At 38.4% G+C, this 18,601-nt stretch overlaps 1 protein-coding gene across 5 annotated transcripts in view; it reads left to right on the plus strand.

The window, feature by feature from the left end:
* fam118b (family with sequence similarity 118 member B) overlaps positions 1-17,406 on the plus strand; it is a 21,185-nt gene extending 3,779 nt beyond the window's left edge. For 4 of the 5 annotated variants that reach the window (XM_079874418.1, XM_079874420.1, XM_079874419.1 and 1 more), the window contains 7 exons: positions 410-499; positions 1,143-1,395; positions 7,195-7,422; positions 14,668-14,796; positions 15,704-16,013; positions 16,095-16,160; positions 16,458-17,406. In XM_079874418.1, the coding sequence (XP_079730544.1) occupies positions 410-499; positions 1,143-1,395; positions 7,195-7,422; positions 14,668-14,796; positions 15,704-16,013; positions 16,095-16,160; positions 16,458-16,471 (1,090 nt within the window). In that variant the 3' untranslated portion in view covers positions 16,472-17,406. Of the gene's footprint in view, positions 1-90; positions 241-409; positions 500-1,142; positions 1,396-7,194; positions 7,423-14,667; positions 14,797-15,703; positions 16,014-16,094; positions 16,161-16,457 lie in introns of those variants that run through there. The other variant, XM_079874421.1, reaches the window with a different exon arrangement.
* Positions 17,407-18,601: the final 1,195 nt, after the last annotated feature.

Raw genomic sequence — 18,601 nt, forward strand, 5'->3', positions numbered from 1 at the left:
GCTAGCTCAAAGAGGCTGTCTTGGGTTTTTGGCCAGAGTTAGCTGTTGTAGGTTATGATTGATTTTCTAGGCTTTTCATGTGCAGTCGAATCTGCCTCACATGAATATGAAAGAAAAACAAAGAGAAAACAGAAAGAACAGAGCTGTGTGTTGACTGACCATCAGCTGCTGGCCCCTGAGTGAAGTGAGCACAACAAAGAACTGCAGCATCTTCAGTCTTGTTCCTCACATCATGAGCGTGTAAATACTCTTGACATTGGGTCCTCTAGCTAGAAGAGAATAAATCTTTTTCAATGTCAAGGACAATTAAAACAATTAAGCTCTGTTAAGCTTTGTTAACCTAATTGAACACTTGATGTTGGTCTATCTATCTATCTACCTATCTTGGATCAACACATTTTTTTTGTAGGAGTCGAATGGCCTCTGTTGTTACAGTGAAGACAGAGAAGCGTCCTTCCCCCGACTCTGAGGATGGCGACACAGTGGCTAAGAAGGCTAGGTATGAAAACAGATGTTCATGTATTGCTTTGCGGCCAGCACATTCCTAAGGCGTGCCAAGTATTATTCATTCGTTGCAATCAGCCCCTGTTTGTTCATCTGTTCTGACAAACATGTTTTTACAAAGAACTTCCTGGTAAGGATGATATCACCCAGGCGTTTTTATTTCATTTTATTTTTTATATTCGGTTACACTTAACAGTAAGTTTAAAGGTGCTGTGAGCGATTTCTGAGAAACACTTTTGAAAGTGAATTGGACCTAGCAGCACAACACACTTGTAGCTAATCAGCAGTAGGGGTAGTATCCCAGTATCCCTACCCATTAAGTTATCCTTAATATCATAAGGAAATGATAGGTGAAAAAGAAAGAATGAATCCCGTAACTCTTGTTGTAAGCCTAAACTTGAGATTAACTGTAAACCTGTCCCTCAAATCTGATTGGCAACTTAGTCCCTGAATGTACAATAGTCCACAAACATTACAAAATGTCTCATGAGTTTGATAGACCTCCTTTTACTGACTGTTTTAAAAAAGTCTGAAGTCAGTTTAAGCTGTGCATTTGTATACAGCTCTGCAGCGTAGTTTCATCCATATGCATGCCTCCTCTGACCTGACTACATTTCCTCCATCTCTGCTGACTACAGGAAGTTGTTGCCCAGCCTGAAGACCAAGCGTGCCCCTGAGCTGGTGCTGGTGATCGGCACGGGGGTGAGTTCAGCTGTAGCTCCTCAGGTGCCCGCGCTGCGCTCCTGGAAAGGTCTGATCCAGGCGCTGCTAGATGCTGCCAATGACTTTGATCTGCTAGAGGAGGAAGAGAGCCGCCGCTTCCAGAAAAGTCTGCAAGAGGACAAGAACCTGGTGCACGTTGCTCATGACCTCATTCAGAAACTTTCTCCGGTAAGAAAATTTCATAGGTTTTTCTTATATGTGTTAAATAAAGAGTTAAACTTAGGTTTTTAAGTTTGAAGTGTTGATAGTACATTTACATGCATGCGTTTGGCTAAAGCAACTTGCGTTTCATTCACTTGATCAGTTTTTGCATTCTCTGGGAATCAAACCCATAACCTTGCAGTTGCTAGTGCTATACAAATTTTTTTTTTTTTGCTATACTAATTTTTTTAACTAATAGAGATTTTATTAGTGCTTATTTTAAAGGGCACCTATTATGACTCTTATCACAAGATGTAAAATAAGTCTCTGATGTCCCCAGAGTATGTATGTGAAGTTTAAGCTCAAAATACCCAACAGATCATTTTTTACAGCATGTTTAAATTGTCATTTTTTGGAGCTCAGAAAAACATGCTGTTTTAGTGTGTATCCCTTTAAATGCAAATTAACTGCTGCTGCCGGCCCAGGGGGCGGAGCATCATGAGCTCGCGCTCAGAGCCAGGACAATCTCATCTGATAATATCAGAACAGAAACTCTCAGTTGCGGTGTTCATTTCAACTCGGAGTCGGACAATAATGCCCACAGAGCCGGAGCATATATGCTGTATGGACATAGAACAGGTATAGTTTAGTTTAATTATGGTTATAACTTATTTGTCTTCTGCTTTTATCCACTATTAATACAAGCCTGCTGTAGCAAACCCCATCCGAATGATGACCAAAATATACTGACGAGTTCAGTGAAGTTTATTGTACATCACACAAAAGATGAGCGTTAGTTTTACTCCAGAGAATCACTGTAAGAGCTGAATAAACACAGTGATTATGGAGATTTAAAAAAAAAGCACTGGGTGGATTTTTATCATTATAGGGTGGTTGTGTACACACACATTTATGTTCAAACACCATGTAAAAGTGAATTTTTTGCATAATAGGTGCCCTTTAATGACACAGATTTCCCAAATCAATTTGATTTAGATTCACAAGCTCTTTATTTGATTCGATTCAGATTAAAATCCAATGTCAATATTTTTGGATATATTATATTGGCCATACAGTACATTTTAGTATTACTTAACGAAAACAGTCTCTACGAAAGCTGTAAACTATATAAAGATCCCTGTCTGTTGCCCCTTTTTACAAGATGTCATATGTCTTAAGTGTCTTCAGATTGGGTCTGAGAATCTGTAAAGTTTCAGATCAAAATACCCCACAAATCATTTATTATACTATGCCCAAAATACCCCTTTTTGGTTAGAAGCAAAAACACACTGTTTTTGTGTGTGTATCTTTAAATGTAAAGGAGCCGCTTGCTCCCCACCTCCCTTTCCAGAATAGGGCTGTGCCTTTACAGCTCGTGCCGCGGATACTCTGGCAATAAAACAACGAAACAGGAGAAACAGGATGAAGCCTTTCCATAGAACACATTATTGCATTTAAGTGTTCTGCATTACCAGTATTTTCTATGTAAACGCCCTAGACATTTTTTTTTGATGGTTGGATCTTTACCATTATAGGGTGGTTGTGTACACACACTACCAACACACATTTATGTTCAAACACCATGTAAAAGTGAATTTTTCATATTAGGTAGTACCCTTTAACATTACAAGTTAAAATTAACAACAGTCCAAATTGAATTGGTATTTATTTTTAGAAATATAAAGCACCCAAATAAAAACTTAAAGTTTAATTTAAATGTTTGCATTTGATGATATAATTATGTTTCTATTCCAGTTCGTTGTTAAAATATAAAGATTTAAATGGTGGTGGTGGTCAAATAAACTTGTTTTCATGACAGATTTTTACAAACATACAATAAATGAGACCTCACTAACAGGTTAAGTAAAAATATAATGAATGATATATTAAGCGTATATTAAGCAACTATAACTATACTCTATAGTTATTTTTTCTAGCTGACTAACGAGCTGTAAACATTAAATGGCTTTCCTGAGGTAAATGTAACATTACATGACATTTTTACAAGCCATTTTATTGATGTCTTTCCGTGGGAGAAAATCTGATTGAGTAATTACATGAGACATGATACATTTCAACAAGTTGTACTGTTTCTTTCAATATACCTTCTTATGTTTATTCATGTTTATTTTATGCTATAACTAATAGTAAAGAGGAAGAGATGATGGTTCACAGCGATCTGTCACGCCACATTAAATGGCACAATTTTGTGTTTGTTTCAATTTCTTGATAAAATTGATAATTTCAAAGCTGAGACTTTTTTCTAACCCAGAGTAACAAAGCAGCAAGCTTATTACGATTATTGAATGGCCGGCGCACTACAAATAACACAACAGAAAACAGCATAGATAGAAAAATCTATCTTGGGATTTAAAAATCAATATCAGTTCATCAAAATGAAGATCGATTAAAATTTACTATATTGTCAAGCCAGCCCTAAAATATTATGGCTTATACCATAAATTAGTAGTAAGTTTGTAAAGAAACACTTAAAATTCGTTTTACTTTTTTTTTTTTTTTTTGGTGGTGGGGTTAGTGAAAATGTTGGCAGGGTAAGAAAAAATCCTTACTGTTGAGCTCTGATCATGAGCACAATGCCAGGAAGTGCGTGGAAGAGCACAACTTTGAATTTGTCCATCATTAGTCTGTTCCTTTCTCTCTGGCTAGAATGAGGTGTAGAGCCACGTGTGGCACTGTGTTGTTGTTTTTGTCAACCTGTCAAAACAGCGCACAGTGATTTATCCCTGTTTTTCACTGTCAAGCTCTTATGTCAATTGCATCCAAACCCACCAATGTGGCTAGAGGATTTAGATGGCTTTAGGCCTGTGAAAGGGAGTTTGCTAATGAATTTCAATTCCAATGCTGGTGTTTCATCCCTTGGAATGGTTCAAAAACAACTCTCCCAGAAAAACATCAGCCTGCAGTCTTTCACCATCCCAGTAAACTTCCAAGCTCAGTTTGTTTGTTATTGTTAATTGCAATGCTCTGGAGTTAAAGCTAGGGTAAGCAGTTTCAGAGAGGCTAGCAATAGCGAGCTAGCTTTGAAAGCATAAGATCCCACCCTCCCTTTCAGAGCATCTCCAAAGCCACACCTCCTCCAAAACACATGAACGCACACAGCCAGAGCAGAGTCTGCAAAGCCTCACAAGAGACTACATTAAATTACCTCGTCTCAAAGAACATAACATTACAATAATAATGAACTTAACTTGCAGAGCTCATTCGTATAAATCCGAGTCTTCGCAGCTATTATTTACGTTCCAAAACTGACTGCGTTTAACTGAATACTTGCCAAGACGGGCATTTTTACATAATTTGGTGTGTATTTGACTGTTTAAACACAGCACAAGCTGTTTGAGACTGAGAGCCGGGTTGTGCGCTCCACTTATATAGATCAGTGGTGTGAGCGTGTAACCTGCGGGAAAGACTAAAATTAGGGGCAATACAAGCACTATTTAACCGGAGCGAATGAGACGAGTGAGTTAGAGGGGGCAGATGTGTGTCACTTCGCCGTCGGAGAGAAGAGAGCGAGAACGCGCAGTTAACGTTATTGCCTGTGCCGCTGGCAACAAAACGGACCGAATCGGAAAGATGTGAGACTGACCGACCGTTCACTGGTCCGGGCCGATCAAGCGGAAAATCAGCCGATTCTGATCCCTGGCCGGTCGATCGGTGCATCTCTATCTCATAATTACGGTTATGACATGGTGTGAACGCAGCATAAGCTCAGTGTTTTGGTTCAGGAGGAACTGTACGCCGCCCGGTGACTGTGTCTACTGTATCTCTGCATAGCCTTACAGAACACTCTGATGACGTGTGATGTCTGCGTGAGCAGGGTGTGCGGACGTATGGAAATATACTGTATGTTGACAGACAGGTAGGACATCCTATCATTGCATTGGGACCGAATGCAATGATTGGACGAAAACTTTTTTGGTCCTGAGACTTCCACAGAAGATATATATAATTTTTTTAATATTTAGACCACTTCTATTATTGATTGCTATCAGGGTGTGAAGAGAGTTTCAACCAGTTTAACAAAAAGTGTTTATGTAAAACATCGCCTACCCAAACTTTAAAGGTCTCAAATCTCCACAGGTCTTTTAATGGTTTAACCTACTTGTGTGAGTTTTGAGCCTTAAGTGAGCAGAGCAGATCCTAGTGAATCAAATGACCTGTTGGAGTTCAGTTCAGAAAATGAGGCTAATCTGAACATACATCCAGGATTCACACCTCAAGAACAACAGGCCACGGCTAGACAATAATCCAGTCAGCTTTTGAGTTATATATTTCTTTAGTTAGGCATGCTTTGTAATGATCGCTGCAAGTCGGAGGATGCCAGTCAAAAATAAACATTAACATGTTTGAGCATGAAAGTCATGGTTCAGACTTCAAAGCTATCGAGTTACTGCATGTGTTGATAAGCACAAAAAAGTCCAAAACCTTCCAAATATGATTGTTAATCTACTTTCTCAGTGCTTGTTGCTCAATGCTGTTATTTTTCACTGACTACCTAAATCAGGGCTACAGACAAATAAATCAATAGATAACATTGAATTTTACATGAATGAAACAAGGCTGTGAGGGATAGATTTACAGTCTTATTAATAATGTCATGTGCTGTATTCTAGATCACATGTCATTTAAAAAACTCACAACTTTCAAAGCTTTTTGTCTGCTGAAAGTTGTTTGGAAAGATGTTTCATCAAATGAACAATCTGTATGTTTTTAAACAACAGTACAATCCACTGACTGAACACACTTTACTTCTATCCATCAGCCTCATTTTCATTCCTGTCAATAATGAAATATGCACTACACTGACTATAGACTTTAAACAGCTGCCACGTTTTTTTTAAGGTGTAACAAGAATAAACTGGCATTTTACACTTTTTATGTCTGCCCTCCTTTTACAACGTTTTCATTCATTTTTTTCCCACTGAAACTTTGATGCGCAACGTCTCATTTTGTCAACACAACAAGTGTCATAGGCATAGGCAACTTAGACATAAGTGTCATAGTCATAGGCAACTCTTCACAGAACACGCAAGTAAAAAGACATTACATGCACGTTTTTAATTCATAACATGTACATTTAAATAGTCTTAGGCCCTGTAAATCTCGTTTGCGTGGTTTACATCTGTTTTGCACTGACCACATGTGATCAGACGACCAAGACGGATGTTAATACCAGGTGTAAACAGTTAAAAGACACCTACACCTCTAAGATCAGAGGCATTAGTTCACAGCAGGTGTGGAGGTGCTGATAATTAGCCTTCTTCCTGAGAAAGTGGATTCTGAAAGCTATTCATAGCAGCCTCTCTCTCTCTCTCTGGTTTTCCATGTGCCTCGGCCAAGCTCAGAGAATGAATTCAGCTCAGTGTAATGAGATTGAGTATGACCAGGACAAGGGCACTGCTGTCAGAACTACTCTATTCTCAGCACTCTCTACACAATCTCTCATACTTTCCAGTGTTTGAAATCAAATCATGTACAGTTTCTAATTAACACTTTACTGACTGAAATGGAAGTCACTGTAATGACTGAAGTACTTCTATTTCTTTTGAGATTCCACAGATAATGTATAAATCAAGCTAATTTAATTGCCTACAATTTTAGCTTAAATATATGAATTAAGTACTTGGCTTCTTGTATTGTGTTCCATAGAGCACATTTCAATGTCCTCAAAGATGATATATTTCCTTCTAAAAGCAGGCTATGTAACGTTTTCAGACACTCCAAAAAGAGTTATTTAAATAGATCTGAAGTTGTTTTGTTTTTCCAAACATCTCAGATTTCTTTTTCACCTCTTGCGTTTTTCTGTAGCGGACGGGAAATGTACGCTCCACCTTTTTTAAAGACTGCCTCTACGAGGTGTTTGATGACCTGGAGTGTAAGATGGAGAACGTTGGGAAGCATCTCCTCCGCTCTGTGCTGCAGTTGATGGAGAGCGGTGCCCTGGTCCTCACCACCAACTTTGACAACCTGTTAGAGATCTACGCTGCCCACCAAGGGACCAAGCTGGAGTCTTTGGATCTCACAGATGAGAAGAAGGTACCTGTTATGTTTCCTTAAGAACTTTTAAGTATAAATTAGCTGAATAAGCATTCCAGATCAGACTGCCCTATTAGGCACCTTACAATGTTTTAAATTTGAATAGTAAAGGAGGTCTAACTATTTGGATTCAGTCAATGCATAAATGTAGCATCAATGAAAGAAGATACTTGATTTATCTAAACCAGTGTTTGCCAAATTATTATTATTTTTTTTGCCATAGCACAGTTTTGATAAGTAAAAAATCCCACGGCACACCACCAAGCATTAAAATAACAAAATTGCACAAACATGCTTTGCTTCAAATAGCATATTAAAACTGGATATTCTATTTAAAGTAGTTGGCTACTCACACTTAATGTGAAACTTGAGCTTAAGTCAGATATGAACACAATAAGGTAAAATAGGTAGCCATATCAGGGCTCCAGACTAGATCAAATGGTCGCATTTTGCAACCCCTTTTCCTGTCGGTGCGACTTTGCCCAACTGATAAGAGCTGCCATATCTGTTGCATATGAGAAAAATCAAACGGCAAATGAAAACGCAACGAAACCGTACTATTAATTTGAGCTGCACAGTACGGACCGTTAATCAGCTCAGAACAATAATTGACAATGCAGCGCGAGCTCAGAACAGGTTTTCTCATGAGTCATCCTCGATCACGCGACACCGTTACTACACAGTGCTGAAAGATCTGGTGAGAAAGCGCTTGAATTCACTGCAGTAACATTGCATCAAGATCTAGTGAGAGACATTCAAATTCAGCGCAGAATTCTCTGTTATAAACCACACAGATATCAGATCAAAAAGCGCAAACCAGGACAAACATTGTGCCATGAATGAACAAGTTAAAGAAGGCTTTTCAGTCTACAAATCACCAACTCTCACCATGGATTTAATGTAGTAACGCTAACTGTAACCATGGTATTGTGGCAGGAATAGGCGAATGCTTTTACATTATTCATTTCAGGGTTCGTACAACCTTTTGAGAGAGAAATTCAAGCACTTCAAGGACTTTATTGTGCTTCACACTTTTTCCAGCACTTAATTCAAAGCTCTAAATATTATCCAGATTAAATATTATTTTTAATGTGATGACCAAAAACATTATTTGTTCATCAATAAAAGATTGTCCCCATTTGTAAAACTAAAAGTTTCAAGATGTAGGAAAACTAACACGTGGCAAACAAACGCTTTTATTTTATTTTTATAAAAAAGAAGTGCCAGTAACTCTTCAGGGAAGCCAGAAATCGACACATAGAGGTGGTCACACGATACACACAGGCGGTCAGGAATGCTAAGGCTAGCTTTTTCAAACAGAAATTTGCCATCTGCAATACTAATTCTAGAAAGTTCTGGGATATAGTAAAAACTATGGAGAATAAGAACACCTCCGTACAGCAGCCCACAGCACTAAAGCTAGATAATATTATCACCCCTGACAAGACCTCCATGGTTGAGAACTTTAATAAGCATTTTGCCATGGCTGGTCGTGCTTTTCATCTGGCGAACCCGACCTTAATTAACAGCCCCTCACCCTCTGTAGCACATAGCCAAAACTTCCCACGTTTCTCCTTTGCCCATGTCCTGATAGCCGACGTTCTAAGGGAGCTGCAGCATCTTGACCCCTTCAAATCATCAGGATTAGACAGTCTGGACCTTTCCTTTTTAAAGTTGTCTGCGGTAATTATTGCTACTCCCATCACCAGTCTTTTTAACCTTTCTCTCAACTCATCAGAGTTACCTAAAGATTGGAAAACTGCTGCAGTAATCCCTTTATTCAAAGGAGGGGATAGCTTAGATCCAAACTGCTATAGACCAATCTCCATCCTCCCCTGCCTTTCAAAGGTCTTCGAAAGAATTATTAATAAACAAATTATTCACCATTTCGAATCTCATCACAGCCTTTCTGACATCAATCTGGTTTCCGAGCCGGTCATGGGTGCACTTCAGCCACACTTAAAGTCACATATGACATCATAACTGCTATTGATCAAAGACACTATTGCGCAGCAGTCTTTATTGACCTGGCCAAGGCCTTTGACTCTGTCAATCACAACATCTTAATTGATAGATTGAAGAACCTGGGTTTCTCAAATGATTGCCTTGCTTGGTTCACAAATTATTTCTCTGACAGGTTTCAATGTGTTAAGTCAGAGGGCCTACTCTCCAGTCCTCTGGCTGTCTCCATGGGGGTGCCTCAGGGTTCAATTCTCGGGCCAACTCTATTTTCTGTATATATCAATAGCCGCGTTTCCACTGTCGGACCAGGGCTGGGCCGTGCTAGTGCGTGCCAGGGCCAGTCGCGTTTCCACTGTCACTTCTGGAGCTTGATTGGGGCTTACTCGGGGCCAACGGCCAGAATTTCTGGCCCGTCGAATGCCTTGGGCCAAAACGGGCCAGCTCGGGCTAGAGGAGTGGTTACGATCAGAGGCGGAGTTCACCTGAGTCGGGAGACGGCAGCGCCGGATGATTCTGTCAGCATTAAAGACTTTTAAAATAATTTAACTCACGTTCATGTTTGAATGCCTTCTGTTTGTGATGCAAAAGACTATGCGCGCTAACCATTACCATAGTAAACAGTAAATGCTTGAAGATACGCATAGTAAAAAAACATGAACGCTTGAAGAAATCATACCAATCATAAAGGCTATCACAGTCATGTTTTTATTTTATCTGTCAGTAGCCTACATCTCGTCTCTATACCGGACTATCATAAAATAAAGCAACTTTTTTTTCGGGAGCGTCCTCTGTTTCTCTGACTGAAAATATCTGTATGGGAGTCGAGAGAGTGCTAAAGCACCTCAGATCGTATTTTTGGTGGCATATATTTGTAGAAATTATCATTCTTTCTAAATGTGATGTAAATATGTCCTGTAACTACCAAATAAACAGACGCGACTGAAGAAGTATGTCCTCTTTCTTTTGTGAAATAGACATAACGGTAATTTATTTCTGTGTGACTAATGTGCAATTTTGACATAATTTAATTCATTATGATCAATGTATCACTTTTTATTGTAAACCTGTGGTAAAACATCGATGCTTGGGTTTTAAATATTCAAGTAAACAACAAAAATGCCAGCAAACGGTCGCTTTTATCATGTTTGTTTTCAACGCTGTTTCCAGTGATTTCTGATTAGTTTTCTGATAAAACTTCCATTTTTTGGTGAAATGATGGGTTAGTGTGACGTTGTTCCAGAGAGGCGTGTTACAGGCGTGTTTTAGTGAAGCGCTGTGGAGCTTCTGGCCCGACAGTGGAAACACAGGCCCAGTGCTATTAGCCCGGCACGGCCCGTTTAAAGCCCTGGCTCGCACTGGCCCGACAGTAGAAACGCGGCTAATGACGTTGCTCTTGCTGCAGGTGACTCTTTGATCCACCTCTATGCAGACGATACCATCCTCTATACGTCTGGCCCGTCGTTGGACACTGTGTTAAAAAACCTCCAAGAAAGCTTTAATAATATACAACATTCCTTCCGTTCCCTCCAACTGCTTCTAACTTCTAGCAAAACTAAATGTATGCTTTTTAATCGATCTCACACTGCACCTGCCTGCCCAATAAGCATCACCACACTAGATGGGTCTGCAATAGAGCAGGTAGACAACTATAAATATCTAGGGGTCTGGTTAGACTCGTCACTCTCTTTCCAGACCCACATCAATCAGCTCCAAACTAAAATTAAATCCAGGATTGGCTTCTTATTCCGTAATAAAGCCTCTTTCACTTTCCCAGCCAAACTCGCCCTCGTGAAAATGACCATCCATCCAATTATTGACTTCGGTGATGTTATTTATAGAACCGCTTCAAACTCTCTCCTTAGAAAACTAGATGTCTCCATATAATACCCACCACTGCAACCTCTATAGTCTAATTGGCTGGCCTTCATTACATACCCGGCATCAAAAACATTGGTATCACCTCATTTACAAATGTCTACTGTGTAAAACCCCACCTTATCTAAGATCATTAATCTCCAGAGCTACCCCCTCTATGAACCTTCATTCAAGCAGGTATATCACTTTGACGGTATATCACTTTGACTGCTACTAAAGCCCGTACTTCCTTTGGCCGCCTTTCCTTCCAGTTCTCCGCTGCTAATGATTGGAATACACTTCAAAAATCTCTGAAGCTTGAATCCATTGTCCCGTTAACCACCTTCAAATTACTATTAGCGAATCTATTGTCTGACCATTGTACATGCTAACTCGACTCACACTTTTGCCATTAATACATTTATTTGTACATTATAATTAGGGCTGGTCCGAATACCATTTTTTGAGCTTCGAAGCTTCGATAGGAATTAACATCGAATATTCGAAGCTTCGGAGGGAGGGGGCTGAACATATTCTTCTCTCTAATAAAGGCAGGAATCTCTATGCGTCTGTCTGTTTGCATTTAGATTATTTATCTTGCATTTAGAACCGTTCATCCAATCGACTTCACGAGTGCAGTGTCACATTTGGTGCAATATAGACACGCGAGACGTGACACGTTCAGAATTAATAAACTTTTAATACAGAACAGCGCGAGCGGGAAGCGTGCGCAGGGCTCCGAGAACGGACACTGCACTAGTGATACAAAACACAGCCTAATATTTTTCTGAGTAACAAATAACTCTCAAATCAGAAATCAGCAGCACAGTAATTACTGACACAGTAAAGGGTAGGCTAATATATTGTTTCTATTCTATTTCCACAATGTCAAAGCAACGCAGCTTATAGCCTACAAGCTGATCAGATAGCAAACTGACATTGAACCAACATGGAAACGACGTCTCTCCTGACATTGAAACAACATCACTTTGCTCATCGAATTAACGTTGAATCAACGTCAGACACGCCATTCAACCGCATTTCAACATTGAATCAATGTTTTATTTTCAACGTAATAAATAGTAAAGATTGATCCAACGTTGAAATTTGATTGATGATTGATACTAACCTTTACAACTAAGAATCAACGTTGAATCGACGTCTGCCTGCTATGCACTTCTGCCCATACAAACTCCGCTGTTCTGCGCTCTAAAATAAGAGTATTGTATTTCGCCCAAAAATGCTAAGAAAATAACCGTGTGAGAGCGTGTTTTAGGCTATATCATGTTATAGCCAGATATGACGACGCTTACAGCACGCGTCACCGCAGATCAGCATCTATTCATCAAGCCAACGTGCAAACTATCGCAAATCAAAGTGAAAGTGGGTCGCAGATGCTTTAACACACAATCAACTTCATTAAAAGTAAAGAACCGAAATGATCTTACCAGGGCTGTTGCCGCTCTCTTATTGCGGTCTTTGATTTAGAAATTTTAGCTGACGATCAGTAAAATGCAGCTTATCTGTTGCTAGTGACGTGCACTCCATTACATCTGCCTATAGCGCGGGATTTGAAGTTCGGATTCATATCCGTTTTGCAAAAACACATTTATGTGTTCATTGTTCATATTGATAAATCAACTATCCGATCTGAGAAAACGCATGACAGCCCCATTCAAGCGCGAATGGGAACCGTTTCTAGGGGGATGCCAGGTGTGAAAAAAAAAAAAAAATTTAAAACGAATATTCGAATGTCAAATTTGAAAATCGAATACCAACCCACCGAACGAATATTCGAATACTCGAATATTCTGGTACAGCCCTAATTATAATCTACCATGGCTGTCTCCGATTTTGTTTGTTTTGATGTTTTTGCATATTCCCCATCCAGCAATAGTCATTTGCTATTTTGCCATTTGCCACCTTCCATATAAGCATAGTCACTTTGTACCCGACAACAGTACCTCCTTATTAGACCTCTACATTTACTTCCTCCATTGACCGTATGGCACAGAGCAACGCCACTTTATCTACCAATCATTTACCTCCATATATTGACACCTTTTGCACTATTTGTATACATTTATAAATGCTTGATCTGCTGACCTGCATACTGCATTCCTATGCTTATTGTGTACTTCATTGTCTTGTAATTACATGTGTAACTTTGTTTTTTTGTACCTTGACGCTTTTATCTTGGCTAGGTCGCCATTGTAAATGAGAAAGTGTTCTCAGTGTGCTCACCTGGTTAAATAAAGGTTAAATAAAAAAAATTTGGCTTATTAGCCATTTCAACTCCCTAATAAAGTTTATTTATTTATCACGTTTTGCTTTTAAATTGATCCTTATAAAATATCAAATCATTAAGAAATACATTTTTATCAAAGTTTGACACTCTTTGTACTTAAGTATGAAGTAGGAAAAGTCACAAATCTCATGAAAAAAAAAACAACAACTTTAAATTGCAAAGAATTACACAAAGTAAAGAGCACTCCTTTTATAATCAATGAAGCTGTCTGTCAGTTCAGTATGAGACCATCGAAGAACAATGGTACATTTATTAAGAGTAGAATATATAAAAAAAATCCCTATAAAACTTAGGTTGTTGTTAAAAGTTAATTTTATCTGCATCTCAACTCAAGCTCAATGCTTTACTGTCAATGTGCATTTCTAAGAAATAAACATGTAGTATTATTAGTAACGACCCTTATTAATGCAACAATAGTACATTTATTAGTAAATTGCCTTTATGATTAACAATCCCAACCTCAGCACTACCAAATCAGGTGGCAGGTCATTGGGATCTCAAAGTCCATCGGCAATGTGACATCTATAGGGCGCAATTATTTAGTCTATGAATTGCATTGTTTATGTTGCAGAGTGGAATTCCCCTCGGAGATAAATCAGTCACTGGCAGATACAAAAAAACATCTGAAGAAGAGACCATGAAGACTTGTTGAATAATACTTATCATCAGACAGATCATCAGTTGCTTTAAGTTTAAACTAAAAGTAATGAAATCAATTTGTGAAATTATGTTCTTAAGATGTTCAGGGCACTAGGTTCATCTCTGTTTGCTTTTGGCCATAAATTTCCTTCAGCACAAAGCAGTGAAAGCTTCAGCTATTAGCCATAAAATCAGCCTTATGGTCCCCGGGCCAAGCGTCATGTGGTGCATTAGTGCATGTAGGCTCTACAGCAGCTCACCTGAAGGGCCCTCTGAAACACAAGTGACTGCATGTTCTCTGTCTTTATTAATCAGGCCGTGTGTGGTTTTCCATAGTGTGGCCTTTAGGCTGGGTGTTTATGCACCTTTTCCATCAGATGCCTCTTGATTAGAACCCACAGTCATTAAAAGCAGCTGGACCTAGTGGGAACCGGCTTGGGATCAGTGGAGTATGAAATGCTGCGGTGTGCATGTGTGTGCAGGTTCTGGAGTGGGCTCAGGAGAAGAGAAGACTAAGTGTACTCCATATTCACGGTGTTTACACCAACCCCAGTGGTATTGTACTGCATCCTGCGGGCTACCAGAATGTTCTGAGGAACACAGAAGTCATGGTGAGTAAATGTTTTCTGCTCTCAGGAGAAAATAAAGCTGAACCACTGGAAGTTGATAATTCACTGGGGTGGCGGACACAGTGAACCAAAGCATTCTGGTCCGAAGAGATGCTCCCTTTTGTAGCAGTTTTTGTTGTTTGCATTTGTCCAGTCCTTGAATGGGAAGGAAGTTATTTTGATTGAAAATTAAATTAAAAAAATTATGTTCACAGATAAATAGTTTATAATAATAATAATAATAATAAATAAAAAAAATAATTTCATGCTGGCTTTAACATTTGAAAATGCAGAACTTAAAGACAGCCATAAATATTAGCACTGTAATTTTACAGTTCTAATGAAAATGCATATTTGTTCTTAAATGCTCTGTTTATTTTAAAGAGAAATATTACAGTAGTAACATTTATTTTGTTTTTATTTAGTAATTTTTATGTTTATTTATTATTATTATTATTATTATTAAATAGCCATATTGCTATATGATCACAATATTTTACCTAAATTGTGCTCCCCTAAAAAACATTTTTAAAAAATTGGAAAAAAAAACTTTAGTTCAGCATTTTTAAAATTTAAGTATTTCAAACAAAATGTAGTAACATTTGCTTATTATTTGAAAAACTTTTGTCTACCAAATCAAAGTTATGTGCTGAGATTAACTTGCATAATTTAAAAAATAAAAAAATTATAATAATTTATGAATTAATAATTCATGATATACATAAATACTTTTTACCTTGAAAGATATGTTTAATTTTTTTTGGGAAATAAACTTTGATTGAAAATGCCATAAACCATATGAAATCATCATGAACTTGTTTTGAATTCGAACTAACTTTTTTCGTCTGTTGTTTCTCGATGGTCCTTAAAATGTCACTCCATAACGTCAGTTCTGATATTGTTTTTGCAGAGGGAGATCCAGAAACTCTACGAAACCAAGTCTTTTGTGTTCCTGGGCTGCGGGAGGACAGTGGACGACACCACCTTCCAGGCACTGTTTCTCGAGGCGGTCAAACACAAGTCTGACCTTGAGCATTTCATGCTGGTGCGGCGAGAGGACGTGGGCGAATTCAAAAAGCTTCGAGATAACATGCTGGACAAAGGCATTAAGGTCATCTCGTACGGCAACGAATACGCCGACCTGCCGGAGTACTTCGAGCGGCTGGCCAATGAGATCTGCAACCGCGATGTGGACCGGGACGTAGTGACCAACGGTTGGGGTAAGCTTGGGCTTCACTTTTAAGACACGTTACATACAATGTTTGAGGTTTTTCACCTTTTCATTTGCTTGATTCGTTCAGGATCTCCCGTCTCACAAGGCGACGAAAGTCAAAATGGCTTTACGACCCAGAAAAACCTCCTGCAAGGTTAGGACAGCTTTCGTGTTGTTGCCTGGCTTGCATGCTAAAGGCAATTTGGGCATTTGACTGAAGCATGGCGACGCCTTTTTCCCTCCTTTTCCCTCCTTTCCTTAAATGCATGCTTCTAGAACGAAAGAATCATAGACCTGAACGCAGCACAAGGGCTTCTGTTGTTGTTTTAAACTCACTACACCTTTCCACTGTCCTCTTCTGCACTTGAGCCCATGTGCGCTGTGGCTTCCTGTGATGAAATCAGCTGATGCTTCTGTTGTAATGAGATCTTCTTCCTGTCTCTCTGTCCAGACTACCACTCGTGACACAAGTGGCAGTCTGAGAACATATCCACAGCTCCGCCGCGCAGGTCTGGTATGACCAGATCTCCACGCACAACAGACTCCTTTCTCATACTTAAACCGAGCGCCGTCAGTACCGGTTCGCTTCACACGGGACAGGCGTCTGTAAAAACACCACCAGGCAAACTGTGAACTCCTGCAACTCAGAAAATGTTTCATGAAACTCTTCGTGTGAGTGAAGGAGAAATTTGTGGCTTTTTGTAATGTGGTAATTGAAGTGTGGACCAAGAATGATGTTCAGGGCCAGTCTGATCTTAAACACGAGCGGTCAAATGTAGTGGTTTCTCAATTCCCATTTTTCACATCATCAAATGCACCAGCAATATTTAATTAGTGACTGAACCTCACAAAATAAATGTCCATGGGCATTTTTCATCCCAAAATTAAAAGGGAATTAAAAAAACATATCACGCTTACACACACTATATAGTACACACTATTGGTCAAAAGTTTGGAATAATTACGTTTTTTTTTTTCAAAATACAATATATAGTAATACTATGAAATATTATTACAATGTAAAAGAACAATTTTCTATTGTAATATATTTTAAAATGTAATTTATTCCTGTGATCAAAGCTGAATTTTCAGCATCATTACTTCAGTCACATCATGATCCATTAATTAAGCAAGGATTCATTAAATTGATCAAAAGTGACAGTAAACACATTTATTATGTCACAAAAGATTAAATGCTGTTCTTTTTAACTTTCTATTCATCAAAGAATTCTGAAAAAAGTATGTTTTTCACAAAAATAAGCAACAATGTTTTTAATGTATTAATAATTATGTACCAATAACTGAGTGTATTATAACAATTTCTGAAGGATCATGTGACACTGAAGACTGGAGTAATGATGCTGAAAATCCAGCTTTGTATCAGAGGAATAAATTACATTTTAAAATATGTTCAAAAAGAAAAGTTCAAAATTTCACAATATTACTGTTTTCACTGTATTTTTCATTAAAAAAGATTCTTTATTCCAAACTTTTAACCTGTAGTTTGTGTATATGTTAATTGGTTGAAATATGACTCAGGGCATTTCTTTTACAACTAAATCTGCATTTCAGCTTCCATGAATTTACTTGAACCTGTCACGAGACTGAGGATAATGATATAATGCCATCATTCCTCTCAAGCCACACAACTTTCAATACATTTTATTGCACTTGGACAGTTAGTTCCCATGTATAGTCTTAAATGCTTGGTCAGTAATGCTCTAAAATAAAAAAGTAAACAGTTGTTTATAAACTTTTTGTATTTTAACTCCAGTGGACCACTGTTTAAGCATCGCAGTCCACAAATGTCTTGGGTATTTATATGCTATTTTAAAATAAAATATCTGTTTGGTACCAAATGTGTTGTCATTACTGAAAGCAAATAGAAGCAGGGAATTACATATATTCATCTTATTTTTAACAGTGTACGAATTGATGCGGCCATTTGTAACTTTCTAATAGCGGCTGATGAATCTCTCGCACATTCACTGAAAATAGCGTACTTTTGCACTACACCGACATTTTTATCTGAATAATGCGTAACTGCTCCATCACAAACACAGTCAGATGATTCTCAGTAAGCAACGCCCTGATGGATTCGAGTATAACGATTTAAACCGGTAATTTGTGATTATTTTCGACTGATTCATAAGACCCGGCCTATAAAAGTTGTGATTCAGGGAATAACACCTCATCAGTCATGCTGTATGTTTGTTTTTGCAATGCAACAGGCACATCTATTTGTCTTTATTCTTTAGAAATGTGGTGAACATACCAGTACTGTACAGGAAACCAACTCCCAGCAGCCTACCAAACAAAACAGGCTATTATAGCAGCTTTATTTAAGAAATATTACACATTCTTAAAGTACATCAAATCTTCTCGATGAAGCTCTCCAGTCTTGCCATTGTGCTAGCGCAAATTAATGTGAGGAGAATTAAAACCTGACTTTGTTCTAAAATAAAAGCATGAAGGGATCTGAAAGAAAAGAAAATGACAGTACAGTTACTAATGAATTAAAACAAAAAGGTAACTTTGTAGGGGTTCAGATAGTTTGGTATACGCAGCGTTCTACAACTCTTTGCTGAGGTGCCT

This window comes from Squalius cephalus (assembly GCF_949319135.1).
Source record: "Squalius cephalus genome assembly, chromosome: 6".
In the NCBI taxonomy this organism is placed as follows: Eukaryota; Metazoa; Chordata; class Actinopteri; order Cypriniformes; family Leuciscidae; genus Squalius; species Squalius cephalus.